This window comes from Miniopterus schreibersii (genome assembly GCF_964146895.1).
Source record: "Miniopterus schreibersii genome assembly, chromosome: 9".
In the NCBI taxonomy this organism is placed as follows: Eukaryota; Metazoa; Chordata; class Mammalia; order Chiroptera; family Miniopteridae; genus Miniopterus; species Miniopterus schreibersii.
The window spans coordinates 62,682,642-62,707,779 of NC_138118.1; the positions used below are offsets into that span (position 1 = coordinate 62,682,642).

The following is a 25,138-nucleotide window of genomic DNA, read 5'->3' on the forward strand; positions in this document are numbered from 1 at the left end:
AATTGCAGTAATACAAATATTTCCCATATTCCCTTCACCCAGACCCATCAGTTGGTAAGACTTTTCCATAGGTTTATTCTGCCTGTGTGTATGTGTGTGCATAAGCATGAATGTGTGTGTGTGTACACAGCTCTTGTCAAGGTCACCAGTGACTTTCATGCTGTCAAATCTAATGATCACTTTTCAGCTCCCATCCAATCAGCAACATTGAAAGTAGTAGATCACGCCTTCCTTCGTCAAACACTTTCTTCACTCGGCCCCTAAGAACTACTTCCTTTTGCTTCTCCACCCCAATGGCTGCTACTTTTCAGTCTCCTTTGCCATGTCCTCATCATCATAAAATCCTCCAGATGTGGGAGGACCCAGGGCCCAGTCCTTGGATCTTCTTTTGTCTCTATCTACATTCACTCCCCACATGCTCTCATCCACTGCCAAAACTTTACATACTATCTATATATTGTTAAATCAAATTGATATCTCCTATATTGATCTCTCCTCCGAACTCTAGGCTTCTATTCCTAAATTCCTACTTAATAGCTCCACTGGAGATTTAGCTTTACATGTCCAACTATAAATTTCGGATTATGTATACTGATTTCTAGCACATCTACCCAGCTCCATTTTCCTATAGACTCTCCCATCTCAGGAAATGGCAACTCTATCCTCCCAGTTCTTTAGGCCAAAAATCTTAGGCATCTTAACTCCTTCATCTTACACCCCACATCCAATCCAGAATCCAACCACCCCTTACCATTTCTGCCATTACCACCCTGGGCTAAACCATCACCATCTCTCATCTGCGCTTCGGCAATAGCTTTCTATCTCAACTTTTTATTTGTCTTTGTACCCCCCGAGCCTACTTGCTACATTGCTGCCAGAACCATCCTTTTAGAACATGATTTATGCCAGGTTACTTCTCTGTACAAAGCCCTCTCACCTCATGACTCACTGCACTCCTCGAGTATGCTAGCCGTGGGCTCATATCCCAAATCCCGAATTAAGAATCACCCAAATCCCTCCTACCCACTGCCTGAGCTTCTATCCCACCTTTTCACATGCAGCATGGAAAGGCCAAAGCTAGGAATGCAGAGTGAAGAAGGACACCCTGTGGCCAGAGTGAACATGGCCAATGAGGGAGCATTTTCGACAAAGGAAGCAAAAGCAGGTGGTAAAGGGATTCTCCCAATGGGACAAGAGTTGCCCTGAGTCTTTTGTTCCTTTAATTCAGGGGTGGGAAACCTTTTTTCTGCCAAGAGCCAGTTGGATATTTATAAAATCATTTGCAAGCCGTACAAAATTATCAACTTAAAAATTAGCTATGAAAAAGGCTCTTAGAGGTTGCCTTGGCAGGGTCAGACCAAATGATTTCTTGGGCCATATACGGCCTGCAGACCAGACATTCCCCAGCCCTACTTAATTCATACTTTAGAATCTACCATCAATACAGCTGGATAATCTGGGAAAGAGTTTTCGACATTGGCTGATGTTATTTAGTTCCAGTTCCTGATTTCATCAGCAAAGCAACCAGGATTAAACTTGAGGACAGTTTCTTCATTCTTGTCAAGGCTGGTTGCAATGACATTCTCTTATGCAATGAGAAGTGGTAAATTATAAATACACATCTCCTACGGCTCAGAAGGAATGGGATAATGCTGATGTGTGATATAGGAACTCAGTCTTATTAGTTCCCAGTTCCGTGAGATACACCATTTCATCCAACACTTTCAACACATAGACGTCCCACTGCTCAGATGGCGTGTGAGAGAATGCATGTAGCAGATGTCTCAGACTGGAAGCAAATTGCTTTATACAAACGTTTAGATAATCAGACTGTGGAGAGTTAGCTTTCACTCTGAATGAAATAAATATCAAGTGAAAATATTAAATAAAGACATCATCTGTTAAGGTAAAGAGCCAATAGACCCAATCCACAGGTCCCTAATTTCTACTCCTCTACTGTATGTTTTGACTGTTTTTTACTAAGTGGGTATTAGGGAATACAAATGGAAACTGTGTAGAATCTAATCTCCATGTATAGGTGACTTAGCCACTGTAATAACTTCTATCCCTAGCACTTGGCACCGTACCTGGCACATGGCAGTTGCTGACTAATATTTGTTGAATGAATGCTCTGGGAGACAGGCAAGATAATAAATATTGAGGAAGGCTACAGACAGAACTCATTAAAATTTTATTGGATACCTAATACATGCCCTGTGTTAAGTGCTCAGGAAACAAAAAATAAACACAAGACATCTGCTAATCTCACTAATCTTACATCATCTGTGTTTAGACAAGAAAACAAGCACTTACAATATAATGTGAAAAGATCCATGATAGGGGTTATTACACAGTGTGCCATGAAAACACAAGGAAACACGGGTTTAAGGAGACAGGGAAGGTTTCTGGAGGAAACCTACCTAATACAAGCCCTGACATATGAGTAAGAGGGAGCCTGTTGAAGTGGGAGGGTGAAAGGGATTTCTCCAAGAAGAGGGAACAGCATAGGCTAAAGCACCAGTGTCAGGAAACATGGCTTTCACAGGAAACTGAGAGACTTTCCATATAACTGGATCATTGAGAACTGAGGGGTTAGGAAAACATAAAAGTGGGTGTCCAGATCAAATGGAGACTTGCTAATTTTTGAAGCTGATCTCTTTGGGTACACTTGAGGGGATCAATGGGGGGAAAAGGGGGACATCTGTAATAATTTCAACAGTAAAGATACATTTTTAAAAAATTTTTAAAGAGAAAGAAGATCCTTTAGATGTATTTTCTTGGCATGAAAATATACAAAGGTTTTTAAAATCGTCAAATGGATTTCCTGAAATATATTTACATCCACATCTTTACTATGGATGAGGGTTTAGTTTATTAAGAAGTTCATACCAGAAAGTTTTCTAATGGCCAATAGAAAGCAGACTTTTGCTGGACTTTGGCAGGAAGTCAGGTAATAACAAGTGGTATTTCTGTCATGTATGCATGTCCTAAACCACACAATTTCACCTATAATGTCTCAACATATAATTATCATAGATCGAAGAGAGAGGAGAAGAGAGGAAAAGGAGAGAGGAAAATTCCACCTTTGTTTTCTCCAAATGCATAATGAAAACTGTTTCTACGGTTAGGATTTTTTATTTGTGTGCCACAGTCAGGATATAAAGTATAGCTCAGTATGGTTCAATAGCTTAAAATTCAGTTGGTAGATGTGCAATCAGATTTATGTATCTGGCATCAGTTTTGTCAGAGTGTTTTCTGTTACATATTTCTGTTTTCAGACACTGGTCACTAAATATAAATCCTTTCCTAGGGAGTTAAATTTATGTGAACTAGTTTATAAAACTTAGATCCTCAAATGCCATTTGTAATTGCCTCGATTCCTGAATAGCCTCCTTATTCTCAACCCTGGTTCTGCTACAGTCTGTTCTCAGCCCACCAGTCATAGTTATTCTTTTAAAAAGTCAGCCAGCCTGGCCGGCGTGGCTCAGCAGTTGATCATCATTGACCTATGATCCAGGAGATCACGGTTCGATTCCCGGTCAGGGCACCCGATCCCCAGTAGGGGGCGTGCAGGAGGCAGCCGATCAATGACTCATCATTGATGTTTCTCTCTCTCTCTCTCCCTCTCACTTCCCCTCTCTGAAATCAATAAAGACTTTTTTTTTTTTAAATAGCTCTCCACCTTACTCTGAGTAAAAGCCAAAGTCCTTACAAGGCCCTATATGGCTATACCTGAACCAGCCCTCTTCCAACCTCACTGCTGTTATTTCCCTGACCTCATCTGCAGCCTCCCAAGTCTCTTGGTCCTTCTTTGCATGTGCCAGGCATCCTCCTGCTATCAAATGGCTTTTGCATGAGCTCTATCTGGACCGTCCTTCCCTTGGAAATCCACAAGGGTTGCTCCCTCAGCTCCTTCAGGTCTCTGCTCAAATGTCATCGTCTCATGAGGCCATCCCACTTAAAACTTCATCACACCCTTACCCTGCTCTCCTTTTGGCCATAGCAATTTTCATCTTCAAACATATAACTTATTTATTATATTTATTGCCAATAGAATGCAATTCCCATAAAGACAGAAATCTTTGTCTCTTTTGCTCATGATACATCCCAAGCACCTAGAACAGAGTCTAGCATGTTTACATATGCTCATTAAATACATATTGAATGAATTGCCAAAATAAAATTTTGTATAACTAGCTAGGACTGAATATTGGGGTCAGTATCCTTAATTTTGAGCAGAAAGAAGATCTGATTTAAAAACCTGTATATAAACTTCTTTTACTTACAGGCAGAACAAAAAGAGATTCTATATCAAAGGACATATTAACATTACTCATGACAATCCTGTCAAAAAGTCTGTGTGCACTATTTTTTAAGTTATATATGCAGCAAGAAAACAAATGTGTTTACTGTATGAAATCACCACAGTAAGGTAATTAAAGAAGGAAGGAAAGATTGAGGTCTATGGAAGATTTATTTCTTTATAAAACTGGCATAATAATCACAATGGGATCTATTGACTCATCAGATTTCATTTTAAAACCAACAGAAACCAGTTGGAGAACTTGCAGAAGACTAATATTGTAATAGATTAAAATCTGTTTTCCGCTTTGAAATTTAAGAGTTATTTAAAGGTATAATTGCACACGCCAAAGAAAAGTCTTATAAAAGCTCACCGTCTTTACAGCAATGAATAGGAATTGATCATGTGTTAGTTCTACTCTTTAATTGTCATCTCTACAGATATGAACTCACAAGAAAACCTGTCTGTTTCCAAGGATTAAGCTTCCTGGTTAAAACCACAAAGTTGTGAAAATCTAACCACTGGATAGCACTGGGTCTCTCAATTATTTCTATTCTAATTATTAAATTAAGAGGGTCATGGAACGTGTAATGATATTGCATAATGATTGGCTAGTCTGGTGATTGCAATGATGGATTATGTTTCCTTCCCCTTAGGTCTTTATTTATTTTAATTTTATTAATTTTTCAATTACAGTTGACATTCAATATTATATTAGTTTCTGGTGTACAGCCTAGTGGTTAGACATTTATATAACTTATGAAGTGATACCCCCATTAAGACAAGTACCACCTAGCACTATACATAATTATTACAATATTTTTTACTATATTCCCTCTGTTGTAATTTACATTCCTGTGACTGTTTTAATCTATTGATATGAGTCTTTAAAAGTAAGACCTAGATCAGTTCATTTAAGAATTTTTGTATATATCCTCTGATTATCACTAGGCAGAATCCACTGAGAATATAAAAGAACCACCCCCTCCCCCCGGTTTTTATATGTCAAACAAGTACATTTACTTTTATAGCATTCATTGTGATCCTGGTGTATTGTGGCAATACATCATCACAAAGATATACTTTCAAGAAAGCCAGATCCAGCACTTCTGAGACCTGTAGGTCAACCAAGTGAACAATCTATGAGAGTACGGCACACCCACTATCAAACACAAAAATTTAGAAAAAAAAATGATCATTTCACAAGTTTAGAGTTCTCTTAATGACAGAATTTAATACTAGTTTATTGAATTAAAGCCTATTCAAATTAATCATTTTTTGGGTTGACAATATGGTTACAGGTGGAACTTGACCATTCACCAACCTCCATACATTCATTCAATTACTTACTACGTTGTTCATTTATTAAATATGTGTTAAATGCCTACTATATGTCAGACACTCTGCTAGATGCTAGGAAATTAGAGATGGATAAAGGAAACAAACTATTTTTGTTTGTTTTTTACAGGGAAAAGACATAATAAACAAGTAAACAAAGAAACAAATATTTTCATATGGTGATAGTGCTATGAAAACAATAAATCAGGACAGTATTATGGAATGATTGAGAACTGGGTAGGGATGGGATAATGTGGTTAGGTTGGTCTCTCTAAAATGGGAGAAACAATAGCGCAAAGGCCCTACAGAAGGAATGAACTTTGTTTTTGAAAAACAGAAAGAAAATCATTGTGCCTGATTGTATTGTGTGAGATAAAGAGAGATGCAAGATAAAGTCAGAGAGGTGGGCAGCATCTGCAGCCTTTAGAGCTTTCTCTCTCTCTCTTTTTTTTTCTTTCTTTTAATTTTTTAAATATTATAGGAAGACTTTAGAAGCTTTTTAATCAAGGAAGGGATATGGTCTGAATTTTTTTTTCTAGAAAAATACTCTATATAGAATGACTGTGGACTTTAAAATCTCAAATAGAACATCTAAAAATAAAAAATATAATTGTAGCTAAAATTTAATGGACTGATTAAACAACAAATTCAAAACAACTGAAAAAAGATTTAGCAAACTGGAAAACAGACTAGAAAAATCTTTGAGATGTTGTGACTCAGAAAGATAAGAGTGAAAATATGGAAGGACTGATTATATAGGAGGAAACAATAAAAAGGTTTAACTAATTGCAGTTCTGGGAAGACAGACAGGGTGTGAAGCAGATTGCTTCTGGTTACTTATTGAAAAGATAAGGGAGAAAGTTTCCCAGAAACAATTAAAAATACTGGTCCACAAAATCAGGCATTCTAACAAATTTTAAGCAGGATAAATAAAACAAAATTTACATCTAAATGTGTCATAGTGAAACTGCATAACACCAAATAAAAAGAGAAAGCCTTAAATACCAGAGAAAAAGAAAAATTATCACCCAAGTAGCTAAACAGATAACTTCTCGAGGGCAACAAGAGAGGGCAAATGACAGGGAAATCTTGTAGCTAGATTCTATACTTAGAAAAATATCTTTTAAGAAGATATTAAAGAGAAAGAAATATAGTTTCAGGGGAATAAAAATGAGCAGAGGCTACTCTGGTAGATCTTTACCAAAGGAAATTCTGAAGAATCCAAGTCAGCAGAGGAAGAGTGGGTCCAGTCTGAGGGACAAGATGGAATAAAGGAGAGAATGGAAACCATGCAGATAAATCTAAATAAGCAATAATTGTGTAAAAATGTTTTGAGGGATTGAAACTTAATTAAAATATAAAACAACAATAACAATATTGGGTAGGGGGTAAGTGGAATTAAAGTGTTCTGAGCTACGATAGTAACCAGAAAGTTGATATGGGTATTTCGTGAGGTAAATGTGAGTATGTTTCAGAGTAAATGTTGAAAAAAGAGTGATAATAATGTTTAGATTCCAGACTACCAAGGGGGAAAATGCAATAGTTAAAAATTAATCTTAAAAAGGGTAAGAAATCTTTTTAAAAAGGAACATAAAACAAGTGGGACAAATAGCCCCAAATTGAAGGATAGATAAAACTTTAAAGTTTACTAATTACAATGAAAGTAAATAAACTAAATGCTCCTGGCAAAAGGCAAACATTATCAGACTGGAGTTTTAAAAACCCAAATACACGTTGTTTGAAGGAAACGTGTAAAATAAAAGGACACAGAAAGGCAGAAGAAAAGGTAGAGTATAGAAAAACAGTAAAATTTAACCAAAAGACAGTAACTACATTAATTACAGATAATAGAAGGGTGTAAGGAAAAAAGCATTACTAACTACAGCGTCTTTAAAAAGTCATTGTAACCAATTTCCTATTCTTTCTTTCATTCGCCTTTCTCGTTTTTCCTCCTAATTCCCTCTCTCTGTCTCCGAGGCAGATGATTTTTCCGCCTGTGTCTCTCCAGTGCCACACTCTTGGCTCCTCTCCTCACTGTTTGGCTTTTCCCTACAGGGCAGAATGCACACCAGCTGGGCCTATGGTTCCCACCCTGATAATGTGAGCAGCATTTCTGAAGAATTTCTGATTGAAGAATTTTTCACAGAATGAAAGAAAAATTATTCTGGGGCTATCTTTAACACAGCCTGTCCGTTTGAGCCAAAAACTACCCAGAAAACTGCATAAGCTTTGCTTTGTTAGGGATTTTCCGAGTGACCTTAGACAGGTCACTTCCCTCATTTCCCATCACTTCTTATATTTAAAATGAGAAGTCATATCTGCAGCTAGGTACTGATAATAAAAATTCAATAATTGGAAAGGTCTTAGGAAATGTGTAAAAGCAATAAAAACAGATGAGCTGGCTACTCATGGGCTTGTCTCAGAGGTCTGAAGGACATAAGAGCGTGTTCTGCAGCCAGCAAACCAGAAGGGACCCGACGTGCCTCTGAATGGTGCGGGCACAGCGATCACCCGGCAGCCGCACACGCCAGCCCAGAGCCGGCTGTCATTCCTGTCCTGTGCCTGCCAAGGGATTTCAAAAGGTCGCTGGGTGCAACCCCTGCCTTCTGACAGCGCCGCGCTCAGGGCAAAAGAAGTGCTCTTTCATACTTCTTTCTTTTAAAAAATTTAGATTATCAGGAAAAAAAAAGACCTCGCTGCATAGGTCTCTCATCTTGAAGGGCCACGTTTTAATTCCAACATGCAAATCTAAATGTTGCGTGGCATTTCCTTTTGAAAGTCTCAAGCTGATCATTTCCCCCTTTCTGACGTCCGCCCTGACTTTGTTTACTGCCCAACAGCTAATCTCCGCAGGGAGGCTGCGTGGAGGAGTAGCTGCGAGTGACCTTTTAGACTTACTTAACATCTCTGTGCCTTAGTTTCCCTACAGCCCGCTTCACAGGCTGGCAAGGCTCGAATAGGATGATGCATGAGACTTAGAGAATGTGCCGTGGCCCTGCTGCTGTCCCCGGGCTCCAAGCTCTGAGTAGTAAAGGTACCTCAGAGCCGAAAGGAGAAAGGGAAAATCTATACCAGGAACTTACTTCTAACCAAGCACTGATGGGTGCGAAAAGATAAAATACCTTTTATAAACTTTCAACAGTGACATTCATGGGAAATGCCATAAAGAGGGTAGCAGGATCTAAGAGGAATTTATCTACGTCCTTCACTCAACTTGGCTTTATATGGACAATATCTGTTACAAGAATGAAAAGGAATAAATATATAGTATTTATGTCTTTATATATTAGATATGAGTGGGCGGATAGTAGGCAGTGAGGGAGAGAGGAAGATATGAAGGAAAAAGGGGAGAGGAAAAGTCAGAACAATTTAAAATGTCAGCATGCTTACCACAGTTGTCAGTTACGTACTGTTAAGCATGATGAACACTTTCAGTACATAACTGCTTAAATAAAACATTTCATATCATTTTCTTACTTTTGGTGATAATGTCTTTTTATCTACTTATTTTTTAAAATATCCAGCATCAGCACATGATGTTGGACATTGTCTTTGTTAACAAGTCTTCGGTCCTTTTGACTTTTCTTTTGGAACTGGGGAAACCATAGTAAACCTTGGGCAGGATTCAATATTTACTTTGGAAAAAATGATTGAGGAATTAATTTTACCTTTCAGGTTCCTGACAGTGTAAGGAGCATGGTAGAAGTCAAGCAGATTTCTGTGAGGGTCACTAGCCATTGCATAAGGCCTTGTTCATTGTAAAGAGACAATAAATAAAAGCTGGTAATGATGAGTGCAGCCCCACCGAACTGAGAGCCCAGAGTTCCCGTTCCAGTTCTGATCTGGGGAGTTGGCTACTAAAAAGGAAAATTTAATAATGAGATTGACAGAGGAAAATGCCCTATCATGTTCTCAGATTCACCTTCAGAATTTAAAAATCAAACACACACAAAAATCCTTTTTCCTAAATGGCTGGAAGGAATGAAAGCCACTTGGCCCAGGAGGAAAATGAGAGTGTGAACCAATAATTGAGTAATGCGCATGGCCTCAGAGCCAGCCCCAGTTAATTAACACAAACTTTCCCTGATGTCTACAACCTTTATAGAGAATCCTGTGGGCTCAGGGCTTCTGGCTTTGGTTCATAACCCATATCAGTATTTTTCATCCGGTTTAAAAATAATAAAGGTTATAATAACATGGGTGAGGCCTTCAATGTTTGAAACTAGGTTTGTGGACTTCGATAATCAGGATTAACCTTTAGTCTCAGCCCTCTCCACCACAGGCATTTTGGCAACTATAATCCCAAAACATCAAACTCTTTTAGAGTGTAAACCTCCTGTGTGGTTCCAACAACTCCTTTCTATGTAGAGAAATCATTGTGGGAATTTGAATATTATAACAGAAGAAGTATTAGACGTTAATTCAAAGATGGTTTCTGGCATAAGCACATGTACAGTCTATTATGCTATTAATATAGACCATATTCCTACTGTTTCAATTTAATTTCTAAGGTGCGTTCAGGTTGAATGCAGTGAACATACTATTACCATGGTTGGTTTTGTTTTCTGTTTTTGCTGCTGTTAGTTTGTTTACAGACAGGAGGGGAAGAAAATTTTTAATTGAAACACCAGAAAGTCGTCATATTAAAATGTGAGTTTATTGCTCCCCTTGTAAACAACATCATGCGCATGGATATAAGTTTAGGAAACTAGAAAATTTCCTAATGCCGATACCTCTTAACCTTTCCACAGGTATTTGCGACTTTGGGTATACTGAACTTACCCTTGAGGTTTTATAAATGGGATTCTTTCCCCCTCAGGTCAGCCTCATTTCAGTGAATAAATCATTTCTGTTTGGACCTTAAGGGGGACAGTTTTCCATGCAGGCTTCCCATGAGACCCCAACACAGTATGTTGACATTCTCTCAAGTTTCACTCTTTCTGGTGACGGGACACCAGAAAGTGGGGAAAATACCTGATTCAGTAAAAAGAGCGCTTGGAGTTTACAGAACCACAGCTACTCTGACACAGCTGAAACAAACACAAAGTCTTCCTGGGAAGTGATATTCACCCTAAACACTGAGCCAAGAATCTCCAAGGCTCTTCCCTGAATTTCTAATCAGAGCACTTTGGTGGGAGAAGCCATTTTCATCCTGGCTGTCCCTTTGCTGGGCCCTGTAAGCTGGACTCACCATCCCACTCACCTCCACACCCCTGCTGGTCTCCAATGCCACTGGCATCCCAAGTCATCCCCGAGGATCCCACCCTCCCTAATTCCCCACAGGAGCCTCATTGTGGGTCCTTTTTGTTTCCCAGCATCACCATCGGGCTCTTCCCGCCAGCTCTGCCTCCCTCCTCTGATGTCACACGTATCTCCCCCTAGCCTTTCAACCACAGCTCTCTACCAGGTTTCAGGTGTCCCTCATCCTCTGACCCTGGCTTTGTCATAGGCAGAAATGAAAATTTCCTGGTCCCACTGAACCCCAAGCCTTGTCCAGTTCTTTATCTGGGACTCAGCCTGTTTACTCCAAACAGTTTCTAAATCACCCATGGTGCTCCTAACGCTGCTTGAAATAAATAAGAAGCTATCAAGGCTCTAAGGTTTTCTTTTTAAGATAGGATAAAAGAAATGATAGGGCTGAACCCTGTCCTTGTACACACAGGTGACTGTGCCCCACAAAATCAGGAGAGAGACAAGGCACCTTGGAAGTTGCCATGGAGACCACTCTCGTTTCCCTTTCTCTCCTGAAACCATAGACATACTTCAGAACAACAAATAGCTTTTTCATCTTACCTAGAAGTAGGTTAAATTATTTGTGGCAGGAGATGCCAGCTCTTTACCAAACCTCTGGTTCCCTTCTTCCTGGGCACACAGCTAGACCCCCTTTCCATGAGACTAGCTCTTGCCAATACAATGTGGTCAGAGGTGATGTCTGTCTCCTCTTGGCCGAGACGTTTAAGTAGGAGTGTGCCTCTTCCCCACTCTCTCTTTCTGCCTGCTGGCTGTAAGTGGTAAAGACGCCCAGCAGATAGAGGAAACATAAATGGAAGATGAGATTCTTTGAAATTCTATGTGGAAGAAAATTGACCACCAACCAGGAACACCCACATGGCCTGTTACGTGAGCAGCAGCCTCTCCTGCGTTTGAGCCGTTATATGTGTTGGGGTCCTTTTGGGAACCGAAGCCATGCCTACACAATCAATGCAACCAATATTTTATGTTTTAGATCATTAAATCACTTGAAGGTCAGAGTTCTAGACCTTCATTTTGGAAAATACAAGAAGTACTAGCAGAAAAGGGAGAGAAACAGGAAAGACTAGTAATGCGAGGAACGACAACATTTCCTGCACGTGTAGCCATGGGCCGAGCCTGTGCTAAGTGCATTATACATACTGTCTCATTGAATTACATTTATGCTTTACAACAGCTTTAGGAAATACCACAGTACTGTCATTACCCCCTCACTCAGACGTGGAAAGTGAGGCAGAGATGCAGTCCTCAGGAAGCCACTGATTCAAATCTGTTGACTCCATAGCCCTAGCTCTAGATGAGTAGCCACTACCGTGTTCCAGGCAGTTTGCACAATTTCATCTTACAACACCTTGTAAATGGGCTTTGTTATCCCCATTTTATCCCCATTTTAAAGATGAGTAAGCTGAGGTTCGACAAAGATAAATGATTTGTCCAAGCTTACACAAGTAGAAATATCCCGGCAAAGGTCTGAGTGGCTCTAAAGCTCAATCTCTTTCCATTACACCTTTGAAGTCAGAATACAGATAGATGAGAGGTCATTTGGCCTGAGTTTCCCTCCATTTCTGGGCCCCATATGTCTCAGTGGTTAATTTGTTAGTTCTGTGACCATGGGACAACTGCAGTCATCACTATTTGTTAGCTGTGGAAACGCTAAGATTTGTGCCGCATAGTGTTCACCTAATTCCCCCAGCATGTCATCGAAACTAATTTTTTTCACACTGATACTAAACCGACTAGGCTCGAAATGTTACTCAAGCCATCCTTTGCCCACAAGGAGAGTTCCCTCAGCCAGGAGGGGATCAATCATGTTCAGGCCTCAACAAAGAATGGAAGCCAGTGGTATAGGAATTCATTCTTTTAATGATTAAAGGGATTAGGCATAGCAGGAGTGATACTCTCAGTCCACAAATGAATCTCAGATTCCTCAAGTCATGGAGGGTCACCAGGAATCTTATATTTATAAGGACCTCTGATTCCCTTAAAAAAAAAAGAAAAAATCCTATGGGAATGGCAGGGCTGATCAGAACACTGGAACTGACTTAAAGATGGAGAGAGGGGAACTAGAATGATTCCTGAGTAGAAATGAAGATTTCTGTCTGTCCCCATACTTGGCTTTTTAACCCGAATGGCCCATTCTCTCATTATATCCCTCCTGGCCCCTTGTAAGGGCTGGCCCCTCAAGGGCTAATTGACATAGTAAGTAACTCTCTCAAGACCCAGCCCCATCCCTTCCCCCTTCTGACTTAATCTGGGGAATTACTGGCATATCTAGAGTCCATACCTAGGGGAAAGGTCAGTGCTGGAGGCTCACAGGGGGTTAAGATGATGTCATCATATAACCTCCTGGCCTATGCTGTGAATGTGAAACACCAAAGCCACTTTAAGACCAAAGAGCTATAGTCCCATATTCATCCATGCAATTAATAGACATTTGTGGTTGAGAAAAAGAACTGAGGCCTTCAGGAGCTGGAAGTCCTCTGTAGCACATTGGGTCATCTGGGCCACAGGGGGACTGTATAGGAATGACAGGAGGCTGCTGTGGTGCCCAAGAAAGTGAGCCTGTCATGTTTTCAGGGTTTCCCAGGACCAGGGATGCCACAGCAGCAGCACAGCCAATCACTGCAACAGTTAAATTTTTCACCAAGCAATTTATGTTTAGCATTCATGAGATGATGTACTTACGTGATTTTTACACTGCTGCATGGTGTCTTTAAATACTGGATGCAATTTTAATGGCTAAGCTTATATTAAATTCATTTCATAATAGTCACATTTGATATTGTCCACAACCTCTTTTGTCCGTCACCCTAGTGGATTGAGATGTGACTCTAGCACAATCATGTTCACTTACTTTAATTCCTTGTAACCCATAGCCAGGGGGGCCGGGGATGCCAGGCAAGCCTTTCTGCCCCATATCACCCTGTTGGAAGATGGAGAGAAATCAGACAAGTGTAAGGAGATTTAGGGAGAAACAGTGTATTATTGCTCTTGGCTTTGTTCTTACTTCAGTCTGATCATGACCTTCCTCCACGCTGCCCAAAAGCTACATCATATTTTATATAAAGCAACATTTTTAAGTCACAGAATCCTTTGCAAAACTCTTTCATATGATCCAAATATACATAAAGACTTGAGGCAAAGCTGCTTGATGTATGCCAAGTGTTGGCCAGTAGCCTCATCAGCTTGGGCTCCTTTCAGCTGCCCTACCACCAACCCCTAGACACCAGGGGTGTGAGGACCACTCGCACACAGTTCTGTGTGGCTTTCCATCTATTGCTCCATTTCAACGTGCAGTGCTAATTCACCAGGGTTGCAGTTAGAGATTCAGTGGATATTAATGTGGATCAGTGTTGAATTTTTAAGAAAATATGTAAATGAAGCAAAAAGTACATGACTTCCCAGTATGTATTCCTTACAGCATAAGTGAACCCTCTATTTCCTGAGGAAAAGCTTCTGTGGCCAAAGGAGATTGGAAAATGTTCTACACCACGGTATGTGCCTCTCCTTGGAGATCTCTAGCACATATTAATTAAAATAGTAAAGCCTCTAAGAAGTCCGGCAATAGAGAGGTTAGTTTAACTATCCCAGAAGCTCCCAGATTAACATTTGATGGAATAAGCTTTGTAGAAATGCTGGGTTAATATAAGTTACTGTATAAGTCAGACTTTTTCTTTCCACTATGAAAAAAAAACTTTATTTTTTCTGATTGTAAGAGGAATACCTGCTCATTGCAAAAAAAGAAAAGAAAAGGAAAGAAAATTTAAATAGATATAAAGATGACACTGAAAAAAATAGACCCATCTTCCCATCACCCAGTGATAACAACTACTAACATCTTGGGGCAATCTTCACCCACATAAAGTGATCTATGAGCTTAAGAAATAGCCCACTGCCCCAATGGAGTTGATGGACAAAGAAAAGATAAAGAATCTTAGTAATTCTGAGATCTTCAGTAACTTTGACTCATAAAGCCTCTCCCCTTTCCTCTCTGGTAACAGGATTCTAATTCACTTCCATGCATTTGCAGGGGTGAATACATCTATTTGAAATTTGAATTTGTGATGGATGGCTCACTGACACCTGTTTTCCCTATAAACATACCTGATACTTCTTTACCTTACTTTTTGAACAAATCAAAAAAATGTTTGTTGAGCAAGTGAGTGAACAATTAAAACAACCTCTCAGTCTCAGCACTATTGGCATTCTGAGCTGGATGATTCTTTATTATGGGAGGCTGTCTTGTGCACTATAGGCCATTTGGCAGCATCCCTGGCCTCTCTACCCTCTCGGTGCCAATAACAATCCTTCTCCAGTTGTGAACCCCCAAAATGACCCCAGACATTGCCAAATGTCCCCCTGCAGTGGAGAGAGGAGGACACTGGATTAAAAGGATAAATGATCACCAAACTGGAGTTGGCAAAAGGAAGAAAAGTAGAAGTGAGAGCAAAGGGAGCCAAAGGAAGTTTCTCTTTCCTTCCATGGAGACAGAAAACCTAGACCCTTGCACTGAGGCCCTGACAGTCTACTACACACCTATGACACAATAGATACAGTGTCTGGTGTCCTGTTAAAAGACCACCTGAAGCACCTCTGGCCAAAGTAAAGACACGCTTCTTAATGATTTCACAGCTTCTAAGGAACCTCGAAATATTTTGAGCACTTTGCAACCACTTTCTTAAGAGATACTGGCTTACTAATTTCTTTCGGGGAAGAGAATGGCCTTATAAACTTCAATGTTCTATTTACTGAACATTCACATGATATGAGAAAAGAAGACTTTTTATCAGTAATCAAGAAAAAATGAGCAAACACCAAAATGAACACTTACTATGAAGTGAATGTTTACTCAGTTGTCAGGGATGGTACCTGACCCTCACACCGCACAGACCTGGGGACTCACCTTGGGCCCTTGGGTTCCTATGCCCCGAGGCCCAGAGGGGCCTGGAGGTCCTCTGACGCCAGGCTCTCCCTGAAAAGACAATGCATGACAAGTTACTAATTTTTAAAAACACTTTATGTTGTATATTTAAAATATTAAAAATATTTCATATAAAGTTTTATGTTAAAAAATATATTTACAAATTCCACACCCTTGAATTTGACTAAGCTATTGAGTCCTTTTACCCCACACCACTTTCCTGAACTTGACAAAGGGGGTGTTATCTCCCTTTGTTTTCTTTTGGTATTGCCATTTATTCAGTCTGCAAGCCAACTGGGTCCATTTCAAAGTAATCAAGTCAATTAACTTCTTGGCAACCTTAATATATACTTTTTATTCAGAACTCCCTTCTCTGGAATCTGGAAAAATACAGCCATTGTGAAAAGAGACACGAAAAAAAAAGCAACCATGAAAAGATAGAAGCCCATCCTGAACTAGTTGCTCTCACTATTTTGTGCAGCAAAGATTACGCTACTTGGGTTAGGGATTGGCTCTGTGATACTTCTGCCACTAGAGTAGCTGTGACTGCAGGATAAATTCTATAAAGGCTTTTCAGATTCTCCAAAGCTCAACAGTTCCATAACAGGCGACCAACACCAGAAAAGTGGTGGGACCTAATTAGGGTAAGTCAGGCCCTGTGGCTAGACCTACTGGAGATGCGAATGATGGTGGGAAGAAGCAGAGAAATAAAAATCTCTCCATTAGCCACCCTCTACGTTCCCAACACTTTACTAGGCCTGTTCATATGTTTTATTTGATATAATTTAGTATTTACCACCATCCTGTACTGCAGTGATGACTAATTTACCTACCTCCTCTGAGCCTCAGTAAATTCATCAGATACATGGAAAACCCTGGGGAGATCGATGAAGCGAGACCAAGAATGTGGGTGCTCCTGTCAGAGTCTAGCATAGAGTAGACACTTGGTAAATGCTAACTCCCCACCCGCATAGTTTGCTAAAGAGGAAACTAAAGTTTGCCCAAAGCTTCACAGCTCTTAAGAGGCAGAGCTTGGAAGATGTGGAGAAATAGGAACCCTCAGATCTTGCTGGTGCAGCCACTTTAGAAAACAGTTTGGCATTCAATTTCTTAAAAAGTTCAACATAAATATACCTTATGATCTAGTAATTTCACTCCTAGGTATATAACCAAGGAACATGAAGACATATGTCCATACCAAGACTTACATACAAATGCTCTTAGCAGCATTATTCAGAAGAGCCCCAAACTGGAAACAACCTAAATGGCCATCTACTGGTAATGGATAGACAGTGTGGGATGGTCAGCAGTAAAAAGGAATGAACTACAGATGCATGCTCTGACATGGATGGACCCCAAAAACATTATTTTCAGCAAAAGAAGCCAGATATATGAGAAGGCATATGGTTTGATTTCATTTATATAAAATGCCCAGAAAAGGCAAATCTATAGAGACAGTAAATCAGTGGTTGCCTGGGGCCAGGAATAGGATTAACTATAAATGGGCATGAGGGATCTTATTGGGGGAAAGAAAATGTTCATAAACTGATTTATGGTAATGGCTGTAATAACTTGGTAAATTTACTAAACAGTCATTGAATTTTACATTTGAAATGGGTAAATTCTATGATATATTAAATATGTCTCCATAAAGTTATTTTTGTTTAAAAAAATGAATAAAAGGACCAGAGCCAGACTTTGAACCTAGATCTCCCGAGCCCTTTGCCCTGGGTCTTGTTTTGTGCGTGTCCTGTTAGAAGCTAAGTAGCTTATAGCTTCCAACAATGCCAAATGCATGGAGTTTAAGAAATGATGAAATTGTTTACCTAGGAAAACAGCTCATCCTTTACTTTTTACTTACAGACCTTAAAATACTTCTAGAGAAAACAAGGTCTGAAAAGAGTGAGGAAGACTTTTAAACTATACAAGTACCTTATTACTGACTTCATTCTTTTAATCTCTATTTTTTATAATTACATATTTCCCTTTTGCTTACATTCCACTTTCGTGATTCTGGTCTCCAGTCTCCAACTCTTCCTGTCACTACTTACCTGCTTTTGAGACCACAGGTACTAATTATCTCTTTAATGCCTCTCTCCTTCTGACTCCCAAATTTGAGTGGCCCCAAGTTTCTCCCAGCTTAAATGATCACTCCGATCATCAAGAATTCCAAGCAGAGAACATGAGCTTGCCTTGTGTTATATACGTTTTTATCATTTCTCTTTTCTGGAGTACCTCTGAAGTACCTTTAAAGGGAGTGTCTACAAGTTCACCAAGTGAAGGTCTCCAACTACACCTAACTGGTTCACACAGTTGCTACATTTTGAGTCCCTCCAACAAAACAGAACACAGTAAAGTAGTTAAGTACTAAATATAGTTAAGTGGATTTCATCCAGAATCATTAAATGTTTTATCAAAAAATAATTGTCTTTGCCTGGTTACCCTCGACCCCACCCAGATACAATAGGTCCCTCTCTTGTGTTTCTCTTCATTTCTACCCTTCCATGCTGAGGTTAGACACCTCATGTGATGCAGCGGCCTAGATGGCCCCATCTATGAAGCCTTCCAGCTAAGGAAAACTGACCCTGTATCTGGCCAGGTCTCTAGCTCGACATCTGACATGTAACCTTTGCTTTTAAAAAGAGATGTGAATTCAAATGCAACACTGTTTGGATCCCAATTCAAACAAACCAACTATACTAAATTTATAAGACAAGCTGGGAAATTTTAATGTCTGAAAATGGGTGATACTATGGAATTGTTACTAATGTTTTTTAGGTTTGCTAATGGTATTGCAGTGATTTTTTTAAAAGAGCTCATATATTAGAGAGACAGAAGCTAAAGCCCTAGATAGGTGATGTCTGGGGTTTGCTGGGATAATGTGGTGCAAGGAGGAGAAGTGACGAATGAGGGATACTGATAAAGGTTGACCACACGTTGATAATTGTTGAAGGAGTAGGATGGATAAATGGGAATTACTAGTGTTTCTGCTTTTGTATGTGCTTAATAATTTTCATAATGTTTTAATAACATTTTTAAAATCCATGAACAATACCTAATAAATATCTCACCAGTGTGGGTGAGGAAAGGTTACTGTGATGTTCATCCTTAATTAGGAGAATATGAGATTTTAAAGATAGGCAGATGGGCAAAGGGGAGGAGGGACACACAGGTAGATTCAATAGCATTAGTATAACTTACATGTGTTTCATGTATTCTTGGTATGTATAAAATGTTTCGTAATTTAAAAAAACTAGGGTCATGGTAAGAAGACAATGGAGATTGTTAATAAAGTAGTATTTCTTTTAAGAAAGAATTTGACACTCTATTTAATTCATGATACTTTTCTTGTGATGATTTTAGTCAGAACCATCATTTCAATTAGTATTTATCATACTAACACACACACACACACACACACACACACACCAGATGGGAAAGCAAGTGGGAAAAATCATTGAAATAAGTTGTGAGTTTACCTTAGGCCATTCTCACCAACTTCATTTTCACTGTTTTTTTTCTCTCATTTAGTTTCCCCTAACCCTCACCATTTAAAAATGTCTGAAGCTACATGCAATAGCATAGCTGACCCTGTAGACACCTTATGGCCCTTTTTATACTTGAACTTTGGCAAGTGAGTTTTTTAAGGGTGGGATCCCATGTTATATGTGGTGCTGCAATGTTTATCTCAAACAAGTTGTCCATTCTTATTAATATAATCATTGCCATATAGCTATGTTTTATCTACCAAAGTATTCTTTTATATCTTTTGGCCTATCTGAACATAATCTGATACAGGCTTTTATTAATCTGATAGACTTTAAATTAAGACTTGACATAAACTGCAGATGAGAGAATTGGTCAATAACATGGTAGTAGGGTCATTCCTTGGTATACATGTACCATGCTTTTCAATAGATGGGAATATCAGGCACTTAATGAGCTGTGTGAATCCACAGAGGTAGTGTCTCTCTAGTATGGAGGGGGTCTTAAAAATGCATCCTGTCTTTTGTTCCATGTGCCACATACCCATGCTAAGCTATACGATCAGGTAAATGTGTATACAAGGAGTGTCATCAGGACTCACTTCATACTTGATAGCACTGATTCTGACACAGTGCAGCACCAGTGGTACCAAAGAAGTGTGTTTACCATGACATTTTCAGTTATGTGGTTGGTGGGTACAGTGACATTCGCAAATAGAAAGAATTGCAACAGGTACTTGCATAGCTGGACTTAGCTTCCATGCAGAATCTAAGGGTTGTTGACGCCTGCAGAGGGAGCTCCTGCATTAGGAGTCAATGAGCAAAGCAGAAAGCAAATTCTGGAGTTGCCATTTGTAGCTGTGCCCATCAATTTCGTAAGACCATAGCTTAAGTCCTACCCCTACTTGCCCAACTCTGCTCCCTCAAAAAAGGACAACTAACTATTTAGGTTGCCTACAGCTTCCTTTTGGCCCATAAAAGGGATTCTAGAGGAGACATTCCTTTTGTTTTGACAGGAAATTGTCAAGTTTAGGACTACCTGCAGGTCTTGTATCCGTGAACTTAACAAATGATTTGGTGAAGGTTTTACTTAGACCATAACCTTGCAGAGTGGTTAATTTCAACCCCCTTAAAATCATACATAATCTTACAATAATCCTACTAAACATTTATTCAATCTTTTACTTTTTAAGAGAAATGGAAGAAAAAAAGCAAAAGCACTACCATGATCATTCATTTTCTCATTGGTAAATCTTTGCTTGGGTTCATCCTAAAACTATTATGATTAATAATAAAATAAATAATCATTAAAATGTATTAAGTTTATTGCATGGCAGGTCCTTTTCATTCATTATCTTCTCTGATCCTATGAACATCAACTTACCCCAGTTTACAGGTAAGGAAATTGAGGCTCGAGAAAATACATGATTTGCTAAAAACCATGCATCCAGAAGCAATTCAAACCAAGGTTTGACCCCAGAATTCACCTCTCGTCTTGGCGTTGGCCAAGGCTGGATGAAATGTGCTAACTTCTCCATAGACTTTCTTCCAGCCTCCACTTAATGCAAACACATGGCTCTGTGGCTGTGAAAGCTCTTTTCCTACACTTGAGTCCATCACACTCTCTCAAGGAGAAGAAGGAAAATATCCTGATTATAAGATTCCTAAGAGGCCCACACAATCTGCACAAATACCCAGCTCTCTAAGGCTTCCCTTTCCATTTCCCCCCCGTCGCCATTCCTCAATTTTGCGGCTTACCCCAGTGTTTTAATTGGTCTCATTCCAGATCTCCTGCCTACACGAATTCGTATGCTCTTTTTGTTCCTACTGCAATATACTTGATTTGGTAGATTAAGTGCATACTATGACTACTACTACTAATAATACTTTAATATATTAGAATTCATAAAAATGTTTTATGGACATAATTCCATTAATTTCTCAGAATAACCCTGTGAAGTAGGCATTCGTACCCCAAATCAAAGATGAAGAGGCTAAGTCTCACTGAGATAAAAGTTTTACTGAGGTCACACAGCTAATAAATGGCAGAGGTCTCAAGCAGAGTAGTAATAAGGAGACAATCTGTTATATCTTCTATATTTTATAAGATTGAAATATAGTATTTGAGAAGATAGTGCTCCTAGAGACAAAAGAGCCTATTAGACTCTCTCTCCCTCCCTGTCCCCCACACACTTTTATAAGGCTTTAATCATTTTTTCTCCCTTTGTTTGTGTCAATTAAGCCCCTGTCACTCTTAGAGAAGGTTGTAGAGGCAAGTTACAGTTGTCCTAAAAGTGATTTTATGCTTTTTTTTTTTTACTTTGGGGACAATAAAAAAGCAAATTGAATTTACTGTGAAAAGAATTAACTTCTTGAGAGTTTTCCAAGGAATGGTACACTGAAGATTCTACTACATGATGAAACTGAGGAACAATTGTGTTTTAAAATAAGGTAGAAGTCAAAGTGATGTTTGGCAGCTGCTTAATGTTTCTGTCTTTCTGGCTTTTAAATAAAATTAAGATATAACTACTAAGGCTCCAACTACCACAAAAATAAGTCCCACTCTGGGATGAATTATGTAATGAATGTATGCAATGCTTGAGTAACTCTTGAATGCTTCACTTGTGTGGCCAGAATGTCAATGGAAATTTTAGAGTCTTTCTTCGAAGCTTATGGACAGACATCGCAGATACTGACAATGTGTGATTATTGACTAACCATTGTCCTATCACTCAGTCACTTCTCACTGACACCCAGTGAAAAGGAAAACAGCAACAATTAACAGCACAAATATCAGGGGGATGAGAAAATAATTAAGAAGATGCGAGAAAACACTCAAATCGCTATAACATTTCCTTTAGTGTATTTTCCAAGATTTAAATTTCAAAATATTTAAAATAATTTCAGTTCTTCAAATCAATTTCTCTTCTTGAAATTTAATACTCACTCCAAAGCAGCAGTAACTCAATGCCCATGATAATTTAAAAACTTAGTTTAGGATTTAGGGAATTTGTTGTTGATTCTTTCTTTTCTCAAAATCACCTCACCAAAGATGAGCAAGTGATTCTCCTGTGCCAAGAGTGGCATTGGAGAAGGACAGTCTTACTTAGCTGAGATGGAAACCTTGAAAATAGAAACACTGACACTGCCCCTAATGACAGGGCGGAGAAAAGGCTCTCTTGTACTGATATTTAATATAATTTTTCACGGGGCGGAGGGGGGATTTCCTTCAGTCTGCATGATTAAAAATAAAAATATGTTGATGGGTGGAGAATGTTAGGAAGACAATAGGGAAGAAGGGGGGGGCATATGTAATACTTTCAACAATAAAGATAAATTTTTAAAAAAGAAGACGACTTCCTGTGCATCTCCAGGGCAAAAGGGAACGTATGTGTGTACTCCTGGGGAGAGAAATGCAAAGCTAGGAAAATAGCAAAGAGAGAGGAAAGCAATACTGAAAATCATAAGATACGAGTACAGCTCTGGTTTCAGCGATCATGCATAGAACTGAAGTGGGAAGTAACCTTGAAAAGTCACCTAGTCAAGTTTTCCTGGTTTGAATGTGACCTTTACTGAAGTCTAAAGGTCAAATTGTCTGGAATTTAAATTTGATATGGCTCTGGCTTTAATTAGTCCTGTTTTCTGAGCTGATTGTCCTGCCTGTAGCAATTTTGCAGTCAAGTTATGGGAGGTGGGTTTCATCAACTCCAGTTTGGAATCATGGACCCTTAACTTCATTACCATGAAGTCTGTGTCCCAGGCCAGCCCTCCTTGTCAGACACCGATCAAATGGAGCTCCTTGTGCAGTCCATGCCTGTGATGGAATCGACAAATTCCTGGTGCATGTCTGTGAATCGCTCCTCTGTCCCGCCACTGCCTGTTTGGTGGTGTGCACATATGTGAGCCATTGCAGAGAACAGAGGGGCCATTCAGGCGCTGGGAACATTTTTAGAATAATGATACTCACTGGAATTTCACATAGACTTGCCTTTTAATTTATGACTGCGGGCCACTTTTGTCAAAGAAGGCATGTATTTACAATAGTCAAACATTTAAAGCTTTTGAAAAATGTTTAACTCTTTGGAGTTTAGGCTTTTGCTTCTCTTGAATGTTTACATAATTTAAGTCGTGGCCGTGGAAAAGCTAGACTGAAAAGAGAAACAATCCAACTGTACGCTAAATGATGTCATGATAGAAGATGGACAGTTCTGGAGACTGAGCACCTATAGAGCAGGCCTAGTCATTCTTTCTGCTCTGACTTATTTACGTATTTAGTCTTTCATTCATTCATCCTATTCATAGTCTCCTTCTCACACACAAACACGATAGAGTACAAAGGGGAAAGTTGTTCAGCCTTTATGGTTCTTGATTTCCTCGCCTGTTTAAGAGGGGGTTGTTTAAAAACGTCACAATATTCTGGCAATATTTAGATATCATACAATATATAATATTTAGGTAATATAAAATAATAACAACAACAACCCAAGTCTTTCTGCCCACAGACCTTATTCCAAACACTCGCCGGTAAGAGGTCCGTTGAGGGCCCCAAAAACCAGGCTTGATCTGCTCTCTGCAAGAACTGGCCTGAGCTCAGCTGCTCCAGAGCTTTGGGGAAGGCCATGGCTTTCTCTGTGAGAAACTAGCACACTGAAGGGGGCTGAAAGAGCTCAGAGAGGGACCTGGGAGGATGCACCTACTTTTATGGAGCTCATGAGAGCCACTTTTTGTATTCATTACTCTTCTAAGAAGCCAAGAACAAATTCTCACCCTCAGAGATGTCAGTGTATCAGCCCTGGGGCGATATGCACCCCACGAGCCTTTGTGGGCAAAAATACAGGAACAAAAAGTTATCTGAGCTTCTCTAGGGGAAATTAGATTTGTATAATGATTGTCCCCAAATCACAAAGGGTTCTTCTCATCTCTAATGGTCCAGTAAAGAAATGCAGGCAGGCCAGGCGTGGCTCAGAGGTTGAGCATTGACCTGGGATCCGGGCAATTGGGGTTCGATTCCCAGTCAGGGCACATGTCCGGTTGTGGGCTTGATCAATGACTCTCTCACCATTGATGTTTCTGTCTCTCTCTCTCCTTTCCTCTCTCTGAACTCAATAAAAATATATTTAAAAAAAAAAAAAAGAAAGAAATGCAGGCAGCATTAGATAGGATCTTTGAACTTGACTTCCCTGTGATGAGCAGGGAGTTTGGGTCCCGGGGCCAGGGCACCGAATGAGGACACCCCACTTAGCAAGAAACAAAAATGTCTGTTCCTCTTCAGGGCATGTTTCCAAAGTGGATTTTAAAACCATATCTGCTATTTCCTCGAATGTTGCCGTTTTTACAAGAATTTTAGAAATCTCTCAGAAGTCCTTGTCAAAATTTGGATTAAAGTAAAGGTAATGTATATAGACGTGCTCTAGCCACTGATGTCATATGGAATTCTTCCACTTGGAAGAAAGCCCTGGAGCACCACAAGAGTGCAAGATGTCAGGGACTGGTTTTTATATGTTTTGAAACATAGGAGCTTTGATTCCAATGTCTGTGTCATGTGCTAACCACATGTGACCTTAACCAAATATCACAAAAGCCAACCATAAATTAATCGTCAACCTTAATGGTTTCCTCATTTCAAAACACATTTGTTTTATAAGTTAATGCCCTAAGGCCAATATTTTAAGGTGACTACACAGAGTTTAAATGAAAAACATATCAGATATATATGTCTATACAACTACACACATTATGATTCTCTGCCATTTTAAAAGTCAAAATGGAAGGAGAGGAGTTTTGCACAGACTTAAGTCCTGTACTTTTGCCACCACTGACAACTTTAGGTATTTTGAGAGT

At 39.4% G+C, this 25,138-nt stretch overlaps 1 protein-coding gene across 1 annotated transcript in view; it reads right to left on the reverse strand.

Moving 5' to 3' along the window:
- Positions 1-25,138, reverse strand: part of COL28A1 (collagen type XXVIII alpha 1 chain) — a 139,362-nt gene that overhangs the window by 35,835 nt on the left and 78,389 nt on the right. The window contains exons 26-27 of the mRNA XM_081147142.1: positions 15,795-15,863; positions 13,746-13,814 (exon numbers count right to left, since the gene is read on the reverse strand). Of these exons, the coding sequence (XP_081003268.1) occupies positions 13,746-13,814; positions 15,795-15,863 (138 nt within the window). The remainder of the gene's footprint in view (positions 1-13,745; positions 13,815-15,794; positions 15,864-25,138) is intronic.